We start from the raw sequence: 25270 nt of genomic DNA, 5'->3' as shown, positions 1-25270 counted from the left end.
TATTCAATATCCATTAGATTTTGTGTTAATTTGGATTTGAACGTACTTTGGTTCTCAGATACAAAGAAACACAATACTACACTTTTGTCAGGGATTTCTTTTCTTTTTTCTTTCTCTCCCTCTCTTTTCTTTCTCTACTAGTGTTTGATTTGGAATTTGAGAGCGTGATTCCCTTTGTTCCTTCACTTCTCATGTTTCTGATTGAAAATCTCTAGATTTGGTTTTGTAGTATCTCGATCGGATTTGACTATCTTCTCTTTGTTTCTTTTACTCATCCAGTGAGAAGGAATCGTCTTTCATGTATTCTTCTGTGTAATCGACTGTCTTGTTTGGTTAGAAGCTCAAGGTAAACCTTAAGTTCTTCTTTTACCTTACTTATTCATCGGATCTGCGTATTTTGGGAGTTTTTTTCGTGTTCTTTAACCTTTTTTTTCTTTCTTTCTGAGTCCTAGGCTCCTAGGTTTATAGGCATGATCTGTAACTTCATCTCTGTTAGGGCTTAGGGCTTTAGAGTTATTAACTTTTGATTCTCATGTTATGGCACTGATAATCATTCAAAGGAGGATCATCGTCGAGCAAATCATTAGATGAAGGAAGTGCTTCTGGTTCAAGAAAGAACGGTTCAAAGCATAGTAAGAATCTGAAAGCAGAGGAAGCTTATAAGAATGGTGAAGGAGCAGTTCAAGTTGAGAGTGGGAGGAAAGTGATGGTTGTTGTGGACACAACTTCACAATCAGTGAGAAATTCATCTAGCCAAAGATAATTTTTTTTTTGCTTCTCACTATTCCTTGCGCTGCATGTTCATCTTAAGTTAAGAGCTTTCATTTCTCAAAGCATAGGTTTTATAGTTCACCTGTCTTTGTTTTCCAGTTTATACTGCCTGATCATCTTCTTTGCTAAAAGATATCCTATACTGATAGAACAGCTTTCATCTGAATAATTTTTAAGTTTCTTGGGATGTTTGGTACTAATGTTCACAGACTGAAATGACAACTGCCGAAAGAGAACTTGATCAAAATACAAATTTTGATTGGAACCGTATACAAGAGAGTGGAAAAGAATTGGTACCAGTTTTTGGACCTGGATAACCGGACGACTTGTCAATCTTTGGAACAGGTACTCTTTGTGATGATATTTGTTTTCAGGGATTTCATTTCCTTGTTGATGTCTTATGCCCATTTCATTTCCTTTGCCAGTTGCTACTTGGCAGCTACGATGCAAGTTGTTTTCTCTACCCCTTCATTTATTTCAAGGTAGATGCCACTGCCCATATTTCTTGTTTTTTTCACTTGTATAACTTAAATCAAAACAAACCTTTTGCTTCTTATCTCCACTATAGTAACTTTTGGTTCTGAGATTGTTGCAGATACTTTTCACATCAGTGCTTATAAGATGGCTTTTGAGATGGCTCCTGCTGATCCTGGCTTTGGATGATACATGCTTTAGTTTCTGTTTTTTTTTTTTTTTTTCTCTGTTTGATTTAATATGATCAAAAACAAAGGACTGAAGACGATGATGAAACTGCAAAACAACCAGAAAAGACAAGGCAAAGATGTGATGATGTAAATGGTAGTAATGAAGAGAAGAAGACTATGAGTGATGATAGAACAAAGGAAGCAGAGTGTTTGCTCCACAAAGATAGAGAAAAACATAGATGCATTGAAAAGCTTTGCAGTTTAGTTAAGATGGAAGAAGATATTGATGAAAGATTGAGGCAGAGAAAGCTTGCAATAAAGGAGATAGGAGTAAAGCTGGAGGCCCGTATGATCAAGGTGGAGAAGAGTTTGGCCAAGATTAGAAAATGGAAAACCAGACCAAAAATGCAGTTTCTGCCTAGCTAGTTATGCCATTTGATCTGAAACTTTTCAAGAGTATCCCCTAAGTAAGTCATGGATATTAAAAATTAAACAATGTCCCTTACTCGCAGGCAAATGACAAAACTTTATGGTGCTAGTATTAGAAATATATATCAAATGTGGGGAATCAATACTTTCGCTTTTGGATTTAGGTGTCAGAGAAGACTATTATCGATAACTTGTTATGCGTTTTTGGTTAAACGATAAATTATTTTAATATTTAACTTAAAAAAGAAAATCTATAACAATCATCAAAAATAAATTAGTAATGACTTTCAAATCCACTATAAAATCCACACAAATACATTGGACTTTAAAATCCACTATTGTCAAATGTTAATTCAAGTCCATTAAAAACCTTAATCCAATAACATCTCCTATTGTCAAATGTTACAATAGTGGATTAAGGCGTTAACTGATATTTGTGGCATATTCTTATCTTCCCCTTCACTATCTCCCCATAACACTTCTTCAGCATCCACAAATTCCTCCTCCACCTCCATACTATACAGTTGAGTCTTCTTATGAACCAAATAATGTTCTGGAGTGTACTTCTCATCGCAAAGGAAACAAAGCCCTTTTGCTCTTCTCTCACTCATTTCCTGTTGAGATAACTTCTTTGGAGTTTGAGCAAATGACTTAGCAGTTCCTTTTCCCCACTGCGACTCTGTCTTCACTTCATTATCCCTTATAAAACGGGCAGGAGGAGTAACACTGTTTGCTTTAGGAGACCAGGTTGTATTAAAAGGTTTCTTTGGATGCGCCTTTTCATATAACCGTCCCAACAACAAACAATGTCTAACAGTTCTTGGTTGAAACATTCTAACATGCATTTGAGTATCCAACCGCAGCCCCGCTAAGTAAGCACTCACCAAATACTCCTCTGAGAGTTTAACACGCAACTTAATCAACTCAAACCTCTGGTGATACTCCACTATACCATCAGTCTCTTGCAACTGCTTGAGTTCAGCCATCGGATCATCACATACATCCTCAAACCTCTCTTTCAACAACAGAACATACGCATTCCAATCATATAAAACTTCTAATCCTTCCCTCGTCTGCACAAACGAGTGATGCCACGCCGCCGCATGACTATCAAAATGTATCGCTGCCGTTTTAACTTTCATATCCTCCGGCGTAAAATCGACCCCAAAAAACTCCTCAGCCTTAAACAACCACTCCTTCATGTTACTACCATCAAACCTAGGGAAGTCGATTCTACCTAACCTCGTAACACCAGCATAATAGTGTTGAGCATCAGATCTTACCGGATCAGTACGTCGTTCTCTTCGCTGCTCCGAGCGAGGTGCTACAGGCGTTGGAGATACAGGATCTACTAAGTCTGGTGAATATGGAGCTCCATGACTCGGACCAGCCACTCCATGACTCGGACCAGATTCTCCATGACTCAAACCAGGCATCGATCTACCTTCGTGCACCACCTTGTAAAGATCCGCCAAATATTTCAACGTTTCCTGATGTCGCTCTTCCATCCGTGATTCAAGCTGAAACAGCTCCAACCTCGTCGCACTTTGGTTCTCTAACTCCGATTCCAAATCCGCTGACATCGCTTCCTTCTCCTTCTTCGTATCTGCTCCCGATCTAGTTTCCACCATTTTTTCCGAGGAACAACCTCGCTCTGATACCTTTGAAGCAGTAAAACTCACAATCGCAAATACAGAACAGTAACCTCAAGAATCCAATTGAATAATCCACTCAAAGTAAAAGAAATACTCAATTTGACATTCATAAAACACCAAATCGAAATCGCCAGCTCTCGAATTGAGAGAAACCCAGCAAGAACTTTTTAGAGAGTTTTTTTACAAGTTTTTTTATCACAAATGATTCGACATAATGAAAAACGTGAGTTCCTTCCTCTCTTAAAGCCTCTAACGACCAGTTTTGATCGTCCAATCCTTAGCCGACACGCGTCTTTTTCTTATTTGCTACCCACACAACTTGCTACTCGCACGTGTTAGTCACACGCTCCCTGGTTCTGCATCATAATCATAAAAATCGTACCTTTAAACCAATCTGCAGTGTTCTCGTCGTCATCCGAATCAGCCCATCCACAAAATCGATCCGACCCACCCAAATCGCGACCCGGTTCAGCGTTCTGTGCAACGCTTGAAGATGATGATATCCGGAGACGGCGACTTAGCTTTATCATCTTCGCTCTCGCCGGAGCTTTGAAGGTACCGTAATTGAGGGCAATTCTGAGCTGGAGAGAGCTTGGTGTCGTCCATGTCGCCATCGTAGACGCCATAGTTGTTCTGTTTAGTAAGATTTTTCCACAGACGATGATTACATTTTTTTGGTTCGTTGCTTCATTAGACAGACGAGACAAGAAACGTGATACGAACCTTTTCCTATAATTACGAGAAAGGTCCCTTTGATATTATACTATTTCCAGTTTTTACCCACCGTAATTTATTAGGTTTTTTACCCACACATCATTTATTTTACACTTACACATTAATATAGATGTTAGAGATACACTTCACAACAGATTGTTGCCTAGCTAGTTTATCACTTTAGGTAAACCAGTGGGAAGCAATTACAGATAACAATTGTTAATATTAGATTATTAGGTATTTGATAATCGTAATTAATCATAGTATCTATAGCTAATTAATTAAGGATAACAATTACTAATATTAGATTATTAGGTATTTGATAATCGTAATTAATCATTTCACCAAAACTAATACAACTATAATTTATATATACTCATATTTAATAAATGATATATTACAAAAATTAATTGAATAGTTTTAGGTGAAGAGTCAGTTAAAAAAATTAGTTTAAGAAATCACAATAAAATTTGAGGTGAAGAGTAAATTTTTTTAAAAAATAGTCTTAAAAATCACATTAAAAAGTAAAATGACACTTTCAGTAAAACAAAACTAAAACTCCGAACATATTTATATATTTTTTAACCCTCCACTCTCTTCAAACTTCCTAAATCATTGTTAATAGTATTACTCCATCCGTTTCATAATATATAATGTTATAGTGAAGATTTTTTATTTTATAATATAGGATGTTTTCAATTTTCTATGCAATTTTTAGATTAATGTAATATTTTTTTGTTGGTTGAACTTTTTAAAAGTAAACATTTTTTAATCTACGTGTTTTAGTTAAAATATCCTACATTTAAAATGGAAAGAATATTATATTTGTTTCCAGTTAGTTGTCTTTCAAACTTTTTTACACATATTTAATAATTATGTATTTTATTACTCTTAATGAATTGTTTTATTTGATATTACTCCCTCCGTTTATTTTTACTTGTCGTTCTGGACTTAATTTTTTGTTTCATATTACTTGTCGTTTTGTATTTACGATGCAACTTTATGAATCAAATTTTCAGTTTTACCGCTAACTTTTAGCCTATTAATTACTTATATCAAATGAAATAGTGTATTAATGAAGGATAAAATAGAAAATTTAAATGTTTTCTTAATATGTGTGAAATTGGCTAGAATGACAAGTAATTTAAAACAGAGGAAGTATCAATTAATAAAGTTTAATGATAACGATAAAATTGAAAAACCTGTCAAAAATGTGGAAAACACAACTAATTTGAAACAAATCTTAACCCAAGAAAAGAACACAAACACCATCTTTTTCTGAAAAACGTATATTGCATTAATTAGTGAAATTACAAAGAAATACAAGAAAGAGGTAATTCCCGTATCCGGAAAAACAAGACTCGTGTGTACAAATATAATTAAAAAAAAAAAAAAAAAAAAAAAGTCGAGACCTTAAATTTTGATCTGCCGACCAAAAAAAAATGAAAACTGATCCTAATTAATCAAACTCAAAAAGTAAAAAACTTTTTGTTCTCGTAACTTGTGCGTTAATGCAAGCTAAAGTGGTTTCACAATTAGAGGCAAACCGTAACCTGGTCTAAGAGAGAGCATATACGTCGGCGAATGACGATAACCGGGCGAAACCGAGATTTCGAACCGGGACAAAACCAATGACAAGACAATCTTATACTCCATGGTCGTCAAATTCCGACCGATACACATCCTCCCTCCGAAACCAAACGGCATAAAACCCATCTTGTTCTTACAACCACCGTACAAATCGCCGTCGAATCTCTCCGGCTTAAACTCGTTAACGTCGTCTCCCCACAACTCTACGTCGTGGTGCATCGCCACCACATCGATCCAAATGTTTGTTCCATTCGGAATCACTCGGCCGTTCACGTCAATGTCTGTCCTAGCTTGTCGTTGTGCGTTAGGCGCAGGCGGGTATAGCCGGAGAACCTCGTTCATCACCCAGCTCATCTGCATTTAGTGATCACAAGTTTTGTTTCGTTAATATTTATACAAAAATCAAGAGGTAAGTGATTGAATTAATTTTTAATTATGAAGTGTTAATATTTAATTAAAGTATGACTAATGACATTTGTGTCACACGTTTTTATCATGGATAGAATATGCATTAAGAGTAGAGATATCTGATAACGTGGGTGCTTCACTTATTTGCCAGCGCAGTCGTTGACTAGTTTTGATCTAGAGAGGCGACGCGCCTCTATGCTTTGATCTACTACGTTTCGTATATTTTGACTTCTTTGTGACCATTAGACTTTGACCACAGTGGTCAGATGTATATTTGTTAGGCTTAAATTATACTTTAGGTGTATATTAATTATGTAGTATCAGGCTACATTATATCCACATTTACATGCATTAACTTCTTTTTTTTTCTTTTTCTTATAAAGAAAATGTGAACATGCCAAATTGTAGATTATTTTGTGAACGCGTCCAAATATAATGTATGCATGGATATAATTAAGCACGTGAATTGTTGTGTACTGTGTTTGGTAACGTACCTTTTTTAGTCCGGCAAGTTTGTTATATTCAATCTTGGAATCTCCGATGACTTGTCTAATCTCTTCCCTGATTGTGTCTTGCCACTCGGGATGGATCGCGAGAAGCATGAACGTCCACGTGAGCGCTAAAGCCGTCGTTTCGTGGCCAGCGAAGAAGAAGGTCTTGCATTCGTCCACAAGCTCCTTTGCCGTAAAATTCCCTGTATGATCTGCCTTTAGCAACATTCCGAGAAGATCGTGGCCTTGGTCGCCACCTTTGACTAAAGACCTCTTCCGTTCGTTTATGAACGACAAAAGGCGACCATCGATCTCTCGGCCTAGCTCCTTTGCTTTAACGTTTTGCTTGAAATTCAAAATGTTGCTGAACGGTACGCCTACGTAGCGATTTGAGTTGAAGAGAGCGAATTGCACAGCTCGTAGGTTTTTGAGGACTTGAACTCCATTTTCTCCCGTGACTCCGAAGCTTGTCTTAGCGATTATTTCACCAGCTGTTCCTATGATCTCGCTTTCCATGTCAAATTCGGGATTGCCCGAGTTTATTTGTATTGTCCATCGATCCAACATGTTGGAGATTGATTCCACCATCATGTTTGTCATTGCCTAATAATAAAGACGATCAATTAAAAGCAATGAGAAAATGAGAAATATTCTAGTATGACCCTTTGAATTGAATGAGTCTAATAACTTTATCAATAGTCTTTTTAACACCATAAGACCTTGAAATTTATGTCATGAAAAATGGTGGCTGATGCTTTTGAGGAAGGACTATAAAGTCTAATTTGTTGAAATAGATTAGTCACCCTATTAATTTTCTACAATATTTTGGACTCTTGCCAATGTAAACGGTAAAAAAGAGTAATGATTATAATTATACCTTAAGATTAAGTGGGGCAAATGCAGGAGTTATGATGTGGCGATGTCTTGTCCAATCGTCACCTTCGACCATAACCAAACCCGTACCAAACATTGGCTCTCTGTCTTTCTTGAAAACATTTGGTTTCCCCCAACTCTTCCCCAATACACCTTTCGACATGACACTCAAGAATTCAGGATCCGCAACGTACACGAACGGCTCTAACCCTAGCCAGTAAACAAACACTTTCCCTGCGTTACATAAGACGTAACCAATGATAAATGTTAATAATTACATATAGTAATGTTGGTAGCAAACCGATCATATGGTATATATGAATGTCAGGGATTTAATAAGATACATGTAAGAATGGAGACTGATTAGTTACCGTAGTCTTGTTGCCACCGAGCGAAATGTGGAAGTGCAATGGAGTGTATGTCATGGTTGATAATAGTGGAAGATTTGCTATTATCCACCATTAACGAAGCCATCTTCAGTTTCTTCATGTCATTAAGGTTTCCTAATGGAAAACTAGGTTGTGGACCTAAAAATCCGTTATCCCTAAGCTTCTTTTGAGTTCGAACTGGCAATATCCAGCAACGCAAGAAGAGTTTGAAGAACACAAGGCAAAGAACTACAACGGAAACGTTGAAGAACATGTACCAAACTCGAGGCACCTCAAGAAACTCCATCCCGGTCTCTCAAAATATTTATGTATAAGAACAAAAAAAAAGAAAAAATATGCGTGTACTTTTTTTTTAGTTCTTGTGAGGAATTGTATACGAGGGAGTGATGTAGGTGCAATATGGGGTTGTTGTATTAAGAATGTTTGCTGGTGAAATATTGGAATGAACCAAATGAGGTATTTATAGATGTTATCTAGGTTCGGGTCTTGAAGAATGTCAGACTTTGACCAATAGACTCCCGCTTCCTCTATATTGTATTTTTATTTTAGTTTATGTTGCATATAACATAACGTTTCTTTACCATTTTTTGGTCAAACATTATCGGCATTTTGCTTCTGTGTCCTTTTTTGTTTCCATTTCTCTAATAGTATCATTCCTTGCACAGTTTGTATCTCCCGGCTGCTTTTTTGAATAAATGAAAGTTATGTGAATGTGAGTTATGTTGTTGTCTTTTAATCCTTTTTGGCAAAAAAGGTTATAAAAAATAACTTTCCTCTTTTTTAATTATTATTTTTTTGTCAACTGAAAAAAAAAAATTGTTTTCTTTTTGAACCGATAAATTACTTACTTACGGTATAACTTTTTCTGTATTACTTAGGTTATATAACTAGTAGCTATGTTTTAAACTAAAACGCTAACTAAGCTTATATATACACGTACGGTTTTGCCTTGTTATGGTTTTTTCCCTTATATTTTGTATTGCTTCAATAACACATATGTAAATAGAAAAAAATAAATGACGGTACAACTTCTATAAATTGATACTATTGAGACGATATTTATCTCAAAACTTAAAAACACAAATTAATTGATAAATATAATTTATTGACTTAGTGAAATTTTGCCTTAAAATTAGATTTCTTTCTCTTTTAAAAAAAAAAACTTTTCTTGAAAAATTATGCAGTGCTAACTCATTAAAAAAGTATTCATGAAAAGTAAACTTCTTTGCAATAGTTATTAGTCATATTATTGATGAATTCTAAATTTCAAGAACGATAACTGAATACTATATATTAGAGTTATAGAAAAATGTAAATTGCAAAATAATGTATCTATAATCATCTTTTAATATGTTTTCTTATCACGTATGAAAATCTGAAAATTGGATTAATTAGGAACAAAGTGAGTATGATTTAAAAAGTTGGTTAGTGAAAAGTATAATATTTGGTTTACAATATAAAAATTACGTTTCAACCATAATCAAGTGATTTTTGTTTGTCAACAAAATCAAGTGAATTTGTACATGTGAAATGCTATAGTTTTTGGACCCAATATGTGAAATCGATGAGAGTCACGCTACCTAACTATAATTGTGAGAAAGAATCTTAAATGCTCTAACAGTTCAATGTGAAACCCTTATGTTTTTAATCTGTTAGCCCAAATTAGATCGAGCCACACATCAATCTACAATCTATTATAAACCACATAACATTGTTATATCTGGCATGGACCACTGGATCTCTTTCTCAGTAGGACACATATTTTTTTCTTTTGTCCTTTTTCCATTTTTTATGGAGTTGACAAAAAAGAAGAAGAAGACACATGTGCGTTATATAATAAATATGGTTTATTAGTTACTTATTGTTACAAACCTTATTATAATATATGTTTTAAGTATCGAGTTTAGAGAGTAATAGTCAAAGGTTTCGCGTATGAACTTACTATGAATGATGAACCATATTTTTTTAATCACACGCGTAGAGCTGCTACGACTTGTACTAAGAACACAAGACCTGACATATACGAAATAAGAACACAAGACCTGACAAATACGATAATTAGGTCCTCTTTAAACAGCCGTTTTTTTTCCTTAACAAACAACTTTTTAAAAAAATTTGGTTTGTAGATGGTAAATTCTGTTTGTTCTTCTACGTTTAGAGTCTAATCTTTGTACCAACAATACCATCTCACACCAATAGTACTACAGCAAGTGGTGACACATTAGTAGCACCAATCATTTGAAAACTCTTTTAAAACATAAGATACCAACAGGTCCAACACCCACCAAAACAAAAACACATAAGTTATGCGTTTACTATTAAATTCGAAATTTAAAATATTTTTTTTCCAAAAAAAAACATAATAATTCAAGTCTTCCAGAATTTTGTTTTTATTAATCCTAAATGCAAAACGCTCGATGTAAAAAAAAAAAGCACCATATACAAACAATTTGTTTCCGTTGGACATTTAACATTTACTATCGACAAAATTAATTTTTGTTTAAAATGCTTAATATTGTTAGTTCATTTGGAAAGGAGTAGAAAAAGTAAATGCAAACAATCAATTAAAAAATATTTTTTTTTTACTCTTTCTGTTTCATATTACTTGTTATTCAAGATAATTTCACGCATAATAAAAAAGGAATAATTAAAATTTCTGTTTTACTTTTCATTAGTAAACTATTTTATTTAATCTAAGTAGTAGTAAGCTAAAAGTTAGAGACAATTGAAAATTTGTTTCATAAATTTGCATCCTAAATACAAAAAAACATTTAATAACAAAAAATTAATTTTAAAAGGATAACTAAAAAAATAGGAGTAATATTTACTTTTTTTTCTTTGAACAACCGAGTAATATTTACATATGTCAATTTTCTTAATTCAAATTAATCACACCTTAGTTTATTTGGGGGAAAATTAAACTTTTTCTAGTAATTTCTTTTTACTATGCCACTAAACAAGTCAACGAGATCTAACACCGTAGGATAACACTATGGCTCCGACTGATATAGTTTTAGAGGAGAATTAACAGGAACAAAAAGAGAAGATAAGAAAAGTTACTATAAATAGAGTAAAAGAGTATTAAACTTTTTCATTTTGTAAAATACTAGCCTCAAAGTTGTAATTTTCAATGTTGTATAACTACCCATGCTCATCTGGAATTGTACAAAGTATCAAGTTTCGACTAGATGCTCTTATGCATATGCATGCTAAATGTTACAGCACTGTCATATAAACACTTTATCTTCTTTCTTTTTTTTTTTGTTGAAAGACTTAACACTTTGTCATTTTCTTATTAACGGAATAGCGATGCGACAGTTATGTGACAGAAATTGTCGTATATTTAGATTTAACCACTAAAACTCATGTGAATGAAACCAAAAGTAGTTGTTTGTTAGTGTTCTTGATCGAGGCCAGTTTATGTTTATAGGTATATAGGTCCACCAGCTTCCTCATTTAAGATTTTTTTTTCTCTAATATATATATTTCTATTGGAGAAATAAATAAATATATATATATGTATATGGTTATTAGAAATATATATACGTATATCCGTATATGGTTGGTTACACACTTACACCGCGTAGATTGGTCGGAGTGAGCTAGTTAGTATAAGCACCCAACTATCTCTGTTTTGCCCCAAAACTACAAATTAAGATTACATCTCATAATCCATATCATAAAACTCCGCAATAATCATACAATTCATACAAAACCAAAAACGATAAACGTTTGGAACTGCATCACACGCGTTACGTATTTCATTTATACATATATGCCCTCAAATACCAAAAAGGCAAAAATATTTTTGGATTTCTTTTTTGTGTGTGTAAAAATTGATAAAAATTACTGAAAGTGGTAAAAATTGACCGACATGAGTTTAATCGCCGTCCAATCCATGATATATATAAGGGTCAGCGAATCTTTTTGAATTTTCCAACCACGAAAAGGGTTTATTCGCAAAATAAAAGAAAAAAAAAATATTTATCTCATGGAATCGTGCACCGCAGAACAATTTATGTCAAACTTTTTTTTGAATAAGTTTTACCACTTTCAGAATGAAGAGTGGTCGGCGAGTTTATAACTTATAAGGGTGCATGTCAAACTCTATAAGCTAGAATAAAAGCACATTTATATAGACATTAATTAGTAATCATCGGGATGCAAAGTCAAACTCTAGATAAGCTAGACATTGATAAGTATAAGTTTATATTATATGTTCACCAAAGTTTTCCCAAAACAATATAATTATCTCCTCCATGCCAAAGTTACAACATTATCTAATTGGTTTGGGATTATATCGATCTATAATACGTCTATATATAACTTAATACGTACATATTGTCTCCTACTTCGTTTTCCCACGTGCATCACGTTACTTAAGTCTAAAGGAGCTTCAAGTAATAATTGAAAATGAGTATATTATACCTTTTGTTTTATTGAAAATACCATATTAATAATTCATACCGTACGTTTGAAGCCTCAATTTCAAACAGTTTGTTGCACTCAACTATTCTTTGCATATTGTAATAATTGATGTTTTAACCCAAACATGTTTCACTTGAAGTGATGTTTTATTTTTAATGTATTTAAAATCAAGAAAATTCTCAAAAATAGCACCAAAATAAGTTTTTTTTTTTAAATTTAGCACAACATCTCTAAAATTTCAAAATAGCAATATATTTCAAAATTAATCTTCCAAAATTAAATTCTAAATTCAAAATACTAAACCATATCCCTTAAAACTATACCCTAAATGTGAAATTGAGAACCCAAACATAAAACAAAATTCTAAAAATTATTTTTAAATATTTTAATGTGTGAAATAGTGCTAATTTTGGAAATTTATGGAATATGTGTGCTATAATTGTCCATAAAACTTATTTTTAATGCTATTTTAAAGTATTTATCTAAAATCAATTAATTAATTTATGTTTTATAGTTACAGCTTGTATATTCCAGTTTGTTTTTTTCTTGGTTAAATAGTGATTAAAAATAATAATAATAAATGATTCCTTAATATATCTGTTAAAACTCTAAACATCAAATAAAATGATATTAGATGGTGTAAAACTTTAGACTTATACTTACCCATATAATCAATATCTTTCTCATAATTTGATAAATTAATATCCAAGTCTCATGATCGCCTAAACCATAAATTTTAGAGACCATGTTGATTACGAAAGTATAACATTTTTTTAAGAATGTCACTAACAAATACTTTTAAAATTTCGTATAAAATAGTTTGAAAAAAATAATTGATATTTTTTACATTTTTAATAATTTTAATTTATATTTTGTTAATATGTATTAGTATTTTGACATTTTAATTTATATTTACGAAACAGGATATCCACTAATGTCAGGAAATCTAAATCTGGATAGCTTTTTTTCTGAGTCTGTTGAATTTAATTCCAAATCTAAAAAGAAACTTAGAATATCTTAGAATCTTTGCTTCTATAAAGTTTCCTTCCATCCACACAAGTTGATTCATCTGTCTAGCGATCGCTTTCATGATTTCACCAACATGTAACTCGTTGGGTTGATTGACATAATTGAATCAGTGCACGCAATAAGTTATTTGTATTGACAAAATTGAAGCATCAGTGCTGACGCACAAACTAAGTTATTTGTTTTGTAACCAAAACAAACGGTATTGAAAAGTACATAATTTTTTCTTCATTCAACAAAGTAATGTTACATGCATTAATTTGATAACCAGTTTCATTTATTATTTATCGTTTCTTTTTGATATATACAATTTTAGAACTAATTTAAAATCAAAAAATAATTTATAAATATAATTCCGTTTTCATTTTTTTTTTCTGAATTAGCAGAACTAACTTGCGCTACTCTTTAAGTAACCATTCTTCTATTTATTTTATGAGAAACTTTTTTTTTTGTATGAGATCAAATATGGTAGTTAGAATACCAAGCTAAGGGGAAAGGTTTCATTTCGTGATTCCCTTATTTGTTTAGACACATTAGTCTAGTACTACTCATCCAGTCACCGTGTTTCAGTGCTGTTTGAGATTAAATAAAAGAACAATATTTTCTTAGATTCACCTACTGGTTTTTTCTGAGATTCTTTTCGTCTACACTATTTGTTCTCCAACACTCCAAAACTAGAGTGGACCGATCGTTTACAAAGAATTCTTGGGTAGGAGAAACAACTCACAAGAGTCTGAACCTGTCCTCTAAGGTACATAACAATCCAAACAAATTAGAAGTAAAAAGAAGAATAAGAGTCTATATCGGGATAACGTGATCATGATGACTGATATATATACTTTGTCCATGAATATGTTAGTAGAGATCAATGAAGGAATACTTCAACTTGAGGGTCAAAAAGGTTGGTTCGGGTCAAAAGGGTTGGTTCTCTAACACCATAACATAATTTATAAACGCTTCTTTAATTCCATATACATGTAGAACAGTAGAAGTGATCTTGTATCTATACATATTGAGATTTCCTTATTCTGTACGTATTTTCAATTTCCACAACCCGTAATAATAACCATCAATCTTGATTTTCACAAGTCCTTTTCTTTTAAATGCTTCTACAGCCTTAAAAGCCATGCTCCAATCAGCCCTCTAAAACTCAATTCAAATTCTTCAAAAATCAGAAGTGATGTAATCTAGCCTTGATACATAATCATTGAATGTATATTCTCCTTAGGGTCACCACAATATCTTATTAGTACCTGATTGTCTTGTATTGGCCAATGGCCAACATACCAATTTAAGACTAACAATGTTCCGTACGTATGGAAAATCTATTGGATTGAATGGGCTATTTCGTTTGCCGGCCCATGGTTTAAATGTTTTAACAATACTGGCGTGGTTGATTGGTTGTATGTTTTATTTGTATGGGTTGAATGTTTCAGCATATAAATATAGGTCATATGTATAATAGTAACATGATTCCTGTCGCTATCACGTTTTGATTCTTTAGTGCAAGGTAAAAACGAAAAAGAGAGCTGTGGCCCATATACCATTGGTGAAATGACACGATACCTCGCTAAATTAATTATGGTGAGACTTTAGTAAACCGCTAACCACATGATACATATAGGACTGTTTGTCTAATAAAGACACAGAGGTTGAGAACATGACAAGTTTTCTTCTTTGTCGAGGAAACTATGGAAGTTTCCTAACGGTACCGAAATATATTAAATCTCCTAATTCTATAGTTGACACGTAACAGAAAATCGACATCAAATCTTTCTACTGTGAAATCAGTTATAGTTAACTAATTATTAGAAATATCTCAAATGATAAAGGTACATACATTATTTGTTATTCCACATGCAAAGATCCGGAGATAAATAGGTTTTGTCTAAATTTCATGATTATATATTAGTAATATATTGTTATAAGAAATTCACTTTTTAAAAGTTGAGCTGCTAAATGAAGATAGATATTTAGAAGCATATTAAATGTGAACTATAATTTTTTTTTGAATAAAAAATGTGAACTATAATTGTATCATATTAAGTACGTATAAGAAGGTAAAACACGTACGTTTTTGAATCCTACATATATTGTGGGAGGCATAATTGATTTGATTGAATAAAATGCATTAGATTTGGATTACATGTTCTTCTCAAAGGAGGCGTCCCGGTCCTGCAGTCTCCACTATCTCCTGAACCATTTTCCAGTGGACTAGGTCGCTATGGTCACCGCATCACGACCGTTGTATGTCGGCCTTCTTAAAACTGATCGGATTAAGTCGTAACTACTAAACCAGTCATAGAACCTTAAAACAGACAAAGTCAGTTTTGGTTAGGTTTATGGAACCATATACTGATCTCACGTATATTTAACGTCTAGCGTAATTTCTGGACAACAGAATTTTGGATCTATTTGTGTAAAATAAATATCTAACTCCTAAGGACGACTCGTGACTGTCCCATTAAGTTTCACTGTCGATAAAGCATGGTACAAAACTTTGGCAGTAATCTCCACGTCTCGACTATATGCCGTCATTTACGGAGAAACAACATCTCTTTTGTTTGTTTTTTTCCCCATCCGAACTACTTTTCTCACCTTATTAAATAACTATGCATTATAGTATCAATCAAAATACCCTATAAATTCTTACCAAAAAACAAAAAAAAAAGAATCCCCTATAAAGCTTACGTACGAATTTATAGATCTATATATATTGTTTTCTTGGTCTATACATATATAAAATTAAGTAAAAAAGACTCAATTAGTCCACCAAAATTATTACCTATGGAGAATATGGTTTTATGCCAGATTTTGGGAAAAAGTGAGTCAAGGTTTCACATCACGACTTTGACTGCATAATCTTCGGCATTAACAACGGAATTATTATATACGTCAAGCAGAATTTTCCATTTTACATACTTTTCTATTGAGATGGAAACATGGTTTTTGTTGATTAATCAAAGTTTTTGCCTAACTAATTTAACTACGATTTTTCAGTGACCATCCATCCATCCATGTAAAACGATCTCCTTGGTGTTTCATTTGTCAAACAGTACTGTCGTTACTCATTGAAATTAGTGAAAGAATATAAAAATGTATAAACCTTTAAATATTTTAAAATTAAAATTATTCATTTGTTATCCTTCTATAAATAGGCTATCGCTCCAACACCTATACACCACAACCAAAAGAAACCTTTCCTCTTCGTTAGGCAAATTTGCTCTCAACATTTTCTTTTATTATTCTCTTTGTGTGTCTCCACTTCACAACATGGCTTTGAAGACGGTATTCGTTACTTCTATGCTTCTCCTTGCCATCTATTCGCAAACGACGCTAGGTAAGTTTCTTCGCTATCTATATCGAAATTATCTTACATGTATACAAGTTACATAATACTATTATAAAACATGTTGAACTTTTTGCATCGTTAAATTGGGCAAAGCTGTATTAGTAATTTGGTACTTGACTATATGTTCAGCTTAACTAAAGAAAATTTTAAAGGTATATATACACTATTGTTATTGCATGTACAAATGTTAAAGTAGCAATATTTGAATCAATGTTGTAGGGCACGAAGTGAAGTGCGAGAATCTTGATGAAGACACGTGCGCCTTCGCAGTTTCGTCGACAGGAAAGCGCTGCGTTTTGGAGAAGAGCGTGAGGAGGAGTGGGATCGAGGTGTACTCGTGTCGATCATCCGGGATAGAATCAGACAAGGTCACAAACATAATTGAATCAAACGAGTGCATTGAAGCGTGTGGTCTAGACCGCAAATCTTTGGGTATATCTTCGGACGCATTGTTGGAATCTCGGTTTACACAGAAGCTCTGCTCGGATAAATGCTTCAAGCAGTGCCCTAACGTCGTCGATCTCTTTTACAACCTTGCTGCTGGCGAAGGTACGGTGTTAAGAGACCGATTCAGTTTAAATTACTATTTTCTCTAATAGAGTTCTGTTTAATTGGTTTGTTTGGTTTACAATTAATATAGGAGTGTTTTTGCCAAAGCTATGTGAATCACAAGAAGGGAAGACAAGAAGAGCAATGTCAGAAATTAGGAGCTCGGGAATTGCAATGGACACTCTTGGACCAGTTGGACCGGTCAGGTTGGGTGAGATGGCACCGGAGCCGGCTACTTCAGTCGACATCATGCCTAATGTGCCGGCACCTTCACCGTACTAATTAAGACAAAAGATAAGGGGGGAGATCAACACGTACCATGTCATGAGTTCCCAAAGAGAATAATCAAGAGATTTATGTTTAGTCCGATATCGATGTAATGTTTTTGCTTATATATATGTAGTATTTCATAAAACACACCACGATCCACGAGGTAAGATTAGGTGCGCGTTCTTGTATAAGTTATATGTACGAGTAACGTCTTATATTATATAATCAAATAATTTGAGTTTTCTCATTAGAACAAGTAAACGTTTTAACCGTGCACTGTGTCCATTCCTAGTTGATACCGTAGTAAGGGAAGCATTCTCTCATACAGTGGGATAAGTTTTGCCATGCTTATGTAGTAAAGTTAGGCAGGACACATGACTCTCAAACAATACTTTGACTTTGGTCTAAAATGTGAAATAAGCCCATCAATTTTACAATAATTGCAAACAAAATCATGTATAAAAGTCAAGTATGGTAAGAAATTTATCATACCATCATTTTCAGAAAATTGGTAGGATTTCACCATGTTATAATACACGTCTGTTGAAAATAAAAAGTCCAAAAACCAAACCCACATGTAACATGTTTAAGCTTTTTAATCATTTACTGATCTACACATATTTTGCAACATCAAATATTTATTTACCAATAACAAACAGAAAAAGAAAAGAAAACATTAAAACATTAGAATTTTAAAATGTTGATTCTAGACACGCTCTCTAACCACGACAAAATTGTGTTTAAAAGCCCAAAGAAAATTATTAGGTTTAAGAAGATTTGGGCCTGATGAAGCCAAGCCCGTTAAAAAAACACAACATCCCCTAGCAAGTGCTTCTGCCTGCGTCTCTCTCAACGAACCAAGAAACAAACAATTTTGTGTCTCTCTCTCGTCTTCACTGCCTCTATCGCCGCCGGCGGAAAAATCAATCAGTCTCATTCCCTGTATACAGTTAGTCGAGAATGGTGAACCAAAGGCGGAGACTTGCGCAGAAGCGTTACAAAGAAGCTCATCCAGAGCTGTTTCCAAAAGCAGAACCAACGCCACCAAAGGACCCTGACAAGAAGAAGAAGAAGAAGAGCTTGTTTAAGAAAAAGAAACCTGGATCCTCCACTGATAGAGCTCAGAGAAAAGGGTCTTCGACGAGGCATCCTCTCCGAGTTCCTGGTATGAAACCTGGAGAAGGCTGTTTTATCTGTCACTCCAAAACCCATATTGCTAAGCTCTGCCCTGAGAAAGCTGAGTGGGAGAGAAAGAAGGTTTGTTCTTTTCTGGAATTTCTTCTTTAGTCAGTGGTTTTGAGATTAGGGTTTTGGTTCAATTTGGTTTTAGGATTTGAGTAGGTTTTTGGTAGCTCTTGTGAGAATCAATTTAGGGTTTAGTTAAGTTGAAAGATATGTTTTTGTTGTTTCTTAGACCAAAATGGCACAAACTCAAAAGATGAGAAGCTTTAATGCTTTGTTTTAGTAGTTAAGGTTTTGTTGTATTGCTTGTAGATATGCTTGCAATGTAGGAGAAGAGGGCATAGTCTTAAAAACTGCCCAGACAAGAAAGATGACAGCCTTGAGAAGAAGATCTGTTACAATTGTGGAGATACTGGCCATTCACTTTCTCATTGTCCTTACCCTTTGGAAGATGGTAAGTCTCCTTTTATTTTCTCTTATCAGCTATTATGTCTTAAATCAGGATCGGGAAGCTTATTGTGTTTCTTATTACATTGGATAAAAGTAGCATTAAGAGTTGTTGACTGAAGTGTAGTTCATGTTATTTGGAGTGTTAGTAGAAGTTACCCATGAAATTGTACTTGTGGCTCTACTATATTCATTTATGTCTGTTAAAAAGTCATTAAGGTTTGATAATGGTTTCTGTTTTGATGCTTTTGTAGGAGGGACCAAATTTGCAAGTTGTTTCATATGCAAGGGACAAGGGCACATAAGCAAGAACTGTCCTCAAAACAAGCATGGAATCTACCCAATGGTACAATGCTCAAATCTTGTTTTGATCCTTTTCCTTTTCCTCAGAGAAGACGATTTTGATATGTTGATGGGCTTTCTTTTGCAGGGTGGGTGTTGTAAAGTATGCGGGAGTGTGGCGCATCTCGTCAAAGACTGTCCCGATAAAGCTACCCAAGAGTCAGCCCAACCAAAGAGGAGTTCAAGTAACGTTTTCCTTTGCTACACTCTTTCAATTGTTGAGCTTATAACTTGTTATTCTAGATTCCTAGTCAAGTAGTTTCTCTTTCATTTGAACTTACCGTTCAAGTGATTTGGGATAGTAGTAAATGGCAATCTCTTTTTATCTTATAAAGACCATAACTTGATCCCTGCCTTAAACGACAGGATTTGATGCTACACCAAGAGGAAAGCTCACTAAGCTTAGTGGGGACGATCTTGAGGACGATTTCACTGAAGAGCCCAAAAGCATCAAGATCTCTGATGATTCAGATGAGAAGACACCTAAAAAGAAACAAGGTCCAAAGATTGTCAATTTCGTTGGATGAACACAAACTGAAACCAGAGGATCTAAAAGGGTCATCAATTTTGTAGGAAGTATCAAATTTTTGTTCACTATCTGCGTTATAGAGTTTGTGTAAGGACAAATTGTTGCTATTTAAGATTCTGAACAATGTTATGTAATGGAACCAAACCACAGAGTCAATTCTCTTTTTGAATTATCTTCTATACCGAAAAAACCAAACCGTAAACTGATTTGTCAACCCAATCCTAAGACTAACATAGTCTCGGATAAGGATGTTAATATGCTAAATATAGAGTAAGAAGCAAAATGTCCGGAAAGAAAGGATTGGTTAGGCGAGAATTTGAAGGACAGAGAGGAAAAAAAGGTATGGTTTTGATGTTAAAAGAGGATAAAAGCATTAATGGTTTGTCCGAGTTCGTCTCCGTTGGCCTCTTCAAATCAAATTAAGAAGTTTTTTCTTTCACAAAAATTTTTCATTTCCCTTTTCCTTCATTCTATTATTCATCTCTCCTCCCACAAAAGAGGACAAAACCAAAAAAAAAAAACTACAAAGTCCTATTTTTCTTTCTCCCATTGATTTGTTATCTTAGGTTTTTATCTTCTTCATCAAGCAAACGCCATGGTGTGTTCTCTCTATTCTCCTTTTCTTTTTTTTTTTGTAATAAGATTGCAGTTAGATATTTCCAACGTTGTTTATGTTCGCGTTTACATATTTAAACAGTGTTTTTTTCCATGTAAAACCGTATCTTTCAGTATTTTAAATTGGTATTTGCAAGAAGAATAAATGGAATAAAATGAATGTGATTAGAGATGAATTGAAAATGGAAGTTAGAGAGACGTAGGAATGGGATGTATATAGTTTTGGAATTAGGATGAATGTTATATTTTATTTCACCTCTGAAAATGTTATGTAAACGCACAAAATGATAAGTTGGCGCATTTGAAATAAACATATAGATGACTTAACGGTGTTTTTGATTAATATTTTTGGGTTTGACTGACGTAAAAAAGGCGAATGCGGCATCTGGGATGGCGGTAGAGGACGAGTGTAAGCTCAAGTTTTTGGAGCTAAAAGCGAAGAGAAACTATAGGTTCATAATATTCAGGATAGATGGACAACAAGTGGTGGTGGAAAAGCTGGGAAGCCCCGCGGAAACCTACGACGATTTCACCAATGCCCTACCGCCCAATGAGTGCCGCTATGCTGTTTATGACTTTGATTTCACCACTACTGAGAATATCCAGAAGAGCAAGATCTTCTTCATAGCATGGTAATATCATATACATACAACTTTGAACATTCATTTTCATGTTACATTGATCATATAAAACATGTTATATTTATGGATGATGAACTTTAGGTCACCGGATTCGTCGAGGGTAAGGATGAAGATGGTGTATGCGAGCTCAAAGGATAGGTTCAAGAGAGAACTGGATGGGATTCAGGTGGAGTTACAAGCTACTGATCCGAGCGAGATGAGTCTTGACATCATCATAAGTCGAGCTCTCTAGATATTATATATATCTTCTCCCTGCTTTTCTATATATATTCATAAATTAATCATGGTCAAATCAAACAATTCCTTCATGTTATATGTAACTTTGAGTCTTGGTTTCATTCATTCTTTCTCCTCTTGACTATTTTTTTTTTTTTAATTTTTAAAATTTTTAAGTTACTTTTTTAAATTGACATGGGTTTGTTAAACACTTTCTCGCTTGGGACAAGATGAAACCATGTTCGTGTAATATGTTGCATACATTCGTTGAAAAATAAATAATTTATAAAAGTGTTCAGTTCATTTGTTTCAACGAGATGTCGATATGTCCGAGTGGTTAAGGAGACAGACTTGAAATCTGTTGGGCTTCGCCCGCGCAGGTTCGAACCCTGCTGTCGACGATTTATTTTGTACTTTTTTTCTTTAATATATCTCATTAAGCCCACATCGATAAAAATGACATACAAACAGGGAGTTTTGGAGGTTACGGAACCGGGTGGTTGGGGGAGAACCAATTAAAACTCTCAAACTCAAACCATCTTGCACAAGGGTTGTTATCTGAAATCATCAATATTACAATTACGGAAACCACAACAAACAATAAATGAAAACAAGTCCACATATGCTTCAATTATAAAAGCCAATAGAGAGAATGTAACGGAAACAAATATTATTACATTTGTGTATTTTGGGTTCAATCCAAGTTTTGTCCTTCGAAGAAATCGTTAAGCATTCGCTCAAGATCCTCAGGAGTGAACCTTATATACTTCTGTGGGTTCTTACCATCTTCTACGATCGGCCTGAGACAAACAAAGCAACAACATTATACTTTTTTTGTACTTTCTTCAAGGACAAGAAACCATACAAATTACTAATCTTACAAAATTGGTTAAAAGTTGTATGTACCTGTTAAGCTTGAGAAAAGATTTGTAGGGAGGTAAAAGAATCTCTGCAATAGCAAGCCTAAGAGATTCGCGTAACTCAATGTCCGGAACTATCCATTGGCATTGTCTCTGGTGAAGCTCTTCAAATTGAGAATTGAAAGTATTGAATTTGTCTTCTAGTAATGTTTTTGTTATATTTTCATCCTCTATCGAACTGCTCCCACTCGATTGAACCGTGATACACTGCAAAAGCTGCATATATGACAAAACACTCTTAAATAAAAGTGATGCAAAACACTCTTTACCATATGTGACAAAAAAAACCTAGCTATAAAGTGATGCAAACCTTATTACAAGAAATTGTCTGGTACCGCTGTGCGTGTTGTTGTACGATTCTTCCATATGTTTGAACCCAGTCATCACCCAACCAATTCCTTGCTTCTTCAGTCCTGTGACAAATAGTAGTTAGTCTCTTTGAGATAACATGGTAAAAGGCTTTCGTTATATATGTTTAAGAGAAATTGGAGCCAAAGAAGCAGAACCAAACCTTTTGAAATTTCTCACTATGTAATACATATTATTCATTAAGAATAGTTGAGTTAATGCTGCATCTTCGCACTGTCTTGATTTACCATCCAAATTGTTCCGTAAAGCCCTCATGATCCCCGTTATCGCAGATTTCAGCTCGGTATCAGGATCCTTAGCACTATCAAGCTCTTGAATAAGTAGCCTCAAGGTCGATTTGTAACTGTTTCAAGTTCCAGAAATAGTCATGCAAAAATCACTGATAAGTTGTTTTTGAGAAAAAAAAAATACTCACTCGAACAAGTACTTGACGTATGTTACAACGTAACTAGTTAGCGGATGTACGGATCCATCCATAACAGCAGTTTCAGTCGTATCCATTTCAACAGCGTCTTCGAAATCAGCAATAGTTTCTTGCACTGTCTGAGCTAAGAGCTTAGTCAGATTCAGTGCATCTTCTTTCATTTCGGTACAAGGTTTGCTTGCAAAGAGCAACTCAAACTATGTTTCAAATCAAAGGAAAAGAAAGATCAGATGTGCTAGCACAACAAACACTTGGAGGAGGGTGTAAATAAATGTTACCTCTGATTGAAGCTCTGTCATTATCTCATACATATCTATCATAACAAACTGTTTATCCGGTGATCGGCTAATGGCAATAGCATAGCCGAAACTAAGAAGCATATCAAAACTAACTGTTGTGATTTCAGCAAAAGATTGATCCCTGAGTGGCTCCACACCATCCATTATTTGGTTGCAGATTTTTTTTTCCATAGCAAATAACAGTTTCACCTGTTTTCAACGTCAACAAATCAAGAGGGATCTCATTTACAATCTATAAGGTACAGATATTCTATACATACATATAAAATGGTTTTATTAGTGGGTTTAATTCGTACTGATATTCGCATGTAATGGATCCAGTTCTTAATCTTGGCGCCTAAGATATCCCACTTCATTTTGTGAACATCATCTTTGCTAAGTCTCTCGACACCTAATTTCTGAAGGCTCTGCTCCAACACTGCCTTACGAGTATCCCTTCAAAATGACGAAAAGTAATATATTATTAATCACTACTGTATATAACCATTTAAATGAGTTTCTACTTTCTACTATATATATATATAAGTGTTAGAAGTTAAATAGATATTGGACCTGTAAGTTTTGATAAGTTGTTGCTGATGACCAGCTTTAACCATCTGTTGGGCTAAATCATGAAGCAGAGGCAAAACCATTGGTGGGATGCTTGTTGGGACCGAATAGCCGGCTTTCTCTAAGCCACTACCTTCACCGTCTGGTGATGGCCAAAGATTGCTTGGGAGACACTCAAAAAGGTGATCAGGTTCTATTGGCTTGCTACACATTTTGAAGGAGATAATAAAAAATGGTAAGACCATTTAATTCTTTATAAAAAAAAAAAAAAAAGATAAGTAAAAACATACATAATAGTGTTGAAAAAAGCAAATTTGAAGGACAATCAAATTGTATATTTAAAGACGAACCTGTAATTTTCCAGAATCTCTTTGAACTTACACGGATCATATATTGTGGTTATATCATCAACCTTACCATCTTTATGTAACACAAGATCATGTTCATCTATAAAATGAGCGTTGTCTTTTCCTCTTTCGTCTACCTTGATAGATTCATCGTTGGGTTTGTCTTCAAATGCTATCAACTCATGAAGATCAGACTTGTGCAATACTTGAGACATTTGTGTTATATGTGTATGGGTCTGTTCATAATGACTAACGACTACTTTGGTTAAATATAATTAATGTTCATCATAGTCATGACGACTTTTTCCTCATTTGCCACTAGCTATATATTTACACGACATTGACTTAGCATGTTAGTATTTCCTTAATGCCATTTGAACAAAACTATAGGCTAAAGAATTCCCACATTTTCTACAACGAATAGAAGCTCATTTAGGAACCTAACTACCGTATGTACATTATAATATGTATGAAATTAGTTAACACAACTACGACATGTTTACAATTTGTTTACATACAGAATGTCAATTTTACAATACATATAAATTAGTTAAGATTTGCATAAATCAAGATACATAGCATAAATCATATATATAAACTCTACTACACCATATAGTCCATATACAAACCTAATCAATTGGCATTAATTATATAAAATCATGTCTAATGTCCATGATCATGACCTTTTTCTCGTTTGAATTCTTCTTTCAAACTGTAATTTTTCTAGTTGCGACTTGTACTATTTAAAAAAATTAAACACTATATTAAAAGAAATCTGACTTAGCAATTTAGTATTTATTC

At 33.9% G+C, this 25270-nt stretch overlaps 5 protein-coding genes, 1 long non-coding RNA gene and 1 other non-coding gene across 7 annotated transcripts; 5 read left to right on the top strand and 2 right to left on the bottom strand.

The window, feature by feature from the left end:
- Positions 1–56: 56 nt before the first annotated feature.
- Positions 57–2003, top strand: LOC104727412 (uncharacterized). The gene is made up of 5 exons (XR_015581461.1): positions 57–346; positions 561–736; positions 981–1116; positions 1197–1253; positions 1367–2003. It is a non-coding gene; the product is annotated as an uncharacterized LOC104727412 (long non-coding RNA).
- Positions 2004–5486: 3483 nt separating this feature from the next.
- Positions 5487–8395, bottom strand: LOC104727422 (cytokinin hydroxylase-like). The gene is made up of 4 exons (XM_010446529.3): positions 7947–8395; positions 7580–7809; positions 6706–7305; positions 5487–6157 (listed from the first exon to the last, which is right to left on the bottom strand). Exons 1-4 carry the CDS (start codon positions 8248–8250, stop codon positions 5732–5734), a joined length of 1560 nt encoding a protein of 519 aa, XP_010444831.2. The 5' UTR covers positions 8251–8395; the 3' UTR covers positions 5487–5731.
- Positions 8396–16594: 8199 nt separating this feature from the next.
- On the top strand, positions 16595–17836 carry LOC104727386 (uncharacterized). The gene is made up of 3 exons (XM_010446484.3): positions 16595–16758; positions 16990–17319; positions 17411–17836. Exons 1-3 carry the CDS (start codon positions 16692–16694, stop codon positions 17599–17601), a joined length of 588 nt encoding a protein of 195 aa, XP_010444786.1. The 5' UTR covers positions 16595–16691; the 3' UTR covers positions 17602–17836.
- A 589-nt stretch (positions 17837–18425) lies between these two features.
- Positions 18426–20261, top strand: LOC104727376 (uncharacterized). Its single transcript, XM_010446471.2, has 5 exons — positions 18426–18846; positions 19084–19225; positions 19473–19564; positions 19649–19745; positions 19927–20261. Exons 1-5 carry the CDS (start codon positions 18550–18552, stop codon positions 20085–20087), a joined length of 789 nt encoding a protein of 262 aa, XP_010444773.2. The 5' UTR covers positions 18426–18549; the 3' UTR covers positions 20088–20261.
- Positions 20262–20476: 215 nt separating this feature from the next.
- Positions 20477–21852, top strand: LOC104727370 (actin-depolymerizing factor 12-like). Its single transcript, XM_010446459.3, has 3 exons — positions 20477–20687; positions 21077–21336; positions 21427–21852. The coding sequence occupies exons 1-3, from the start codon at positions 20685–20687 to the stop codon at positions 21575–21577; spliced, it is 414 nt and encodes a 137-aa protein (XP_010444761.1). The 5' UTR covers positions 20477–20684; the 3' UTR covers positions 21578–21852.
- Positions 21853–21880: 28 nt separating this feature from the next.
- Positions 21881–21962, top strand: TRNAS-UGA (transfer RNA serine (anticodon UGA)). The gene has a single exon. It is a non-coding gene; the product is annotated as a tRNA-Ser (tRNA).
- A 153-nt stretch (positions 21963–22115) lies between these two features.
- Positions 22116–24705, bottom strand: LOC104725748 (exocyst complex component EXO70A3-like). Its single transcript, XM_087477617.1, has 9 exons — positions 24473–24705; positions 24126–24326; positions 23870–24008; positions 23553–23762; positions 23266–23471; positions 22993–23193; positions 22792–22894; positions 22468–22697; positions 22116–22361 (listed from the first exon to the last, which is right to left on the bottom strand). The coding sequence occupies exons 1-9, from the start codon at positions 24682–24684 to the stop codon at positions 22256–22258; spliced, it is 1608 nt and encodes a 535-aa protein (XP_087333743.1). The 5' UTR covers positions 24685–24705; the 3' UTR covers positions 22116–22255.
- Between the last annotated feature and the right edge of the window lie 565 nt (positions 24706–25270).

This window comes from Camelina sativa, chromosome 2 (genome assembly GCF_030686135.1).
Source record: "Camelina sativa cultivar CO46 ecotype springtype chromosome 2, ASM3068613v1".
NCBI classification, from domain to species: Eukaryota; Viridiplantae; Streptophyta; class Magnoliopsida; order Brassicales; family Brassicaceae; genus Camelina; species Camelina sativa.
This window is presented reverse-complemented; position numbering and strand designations above follow the sequence as displayed.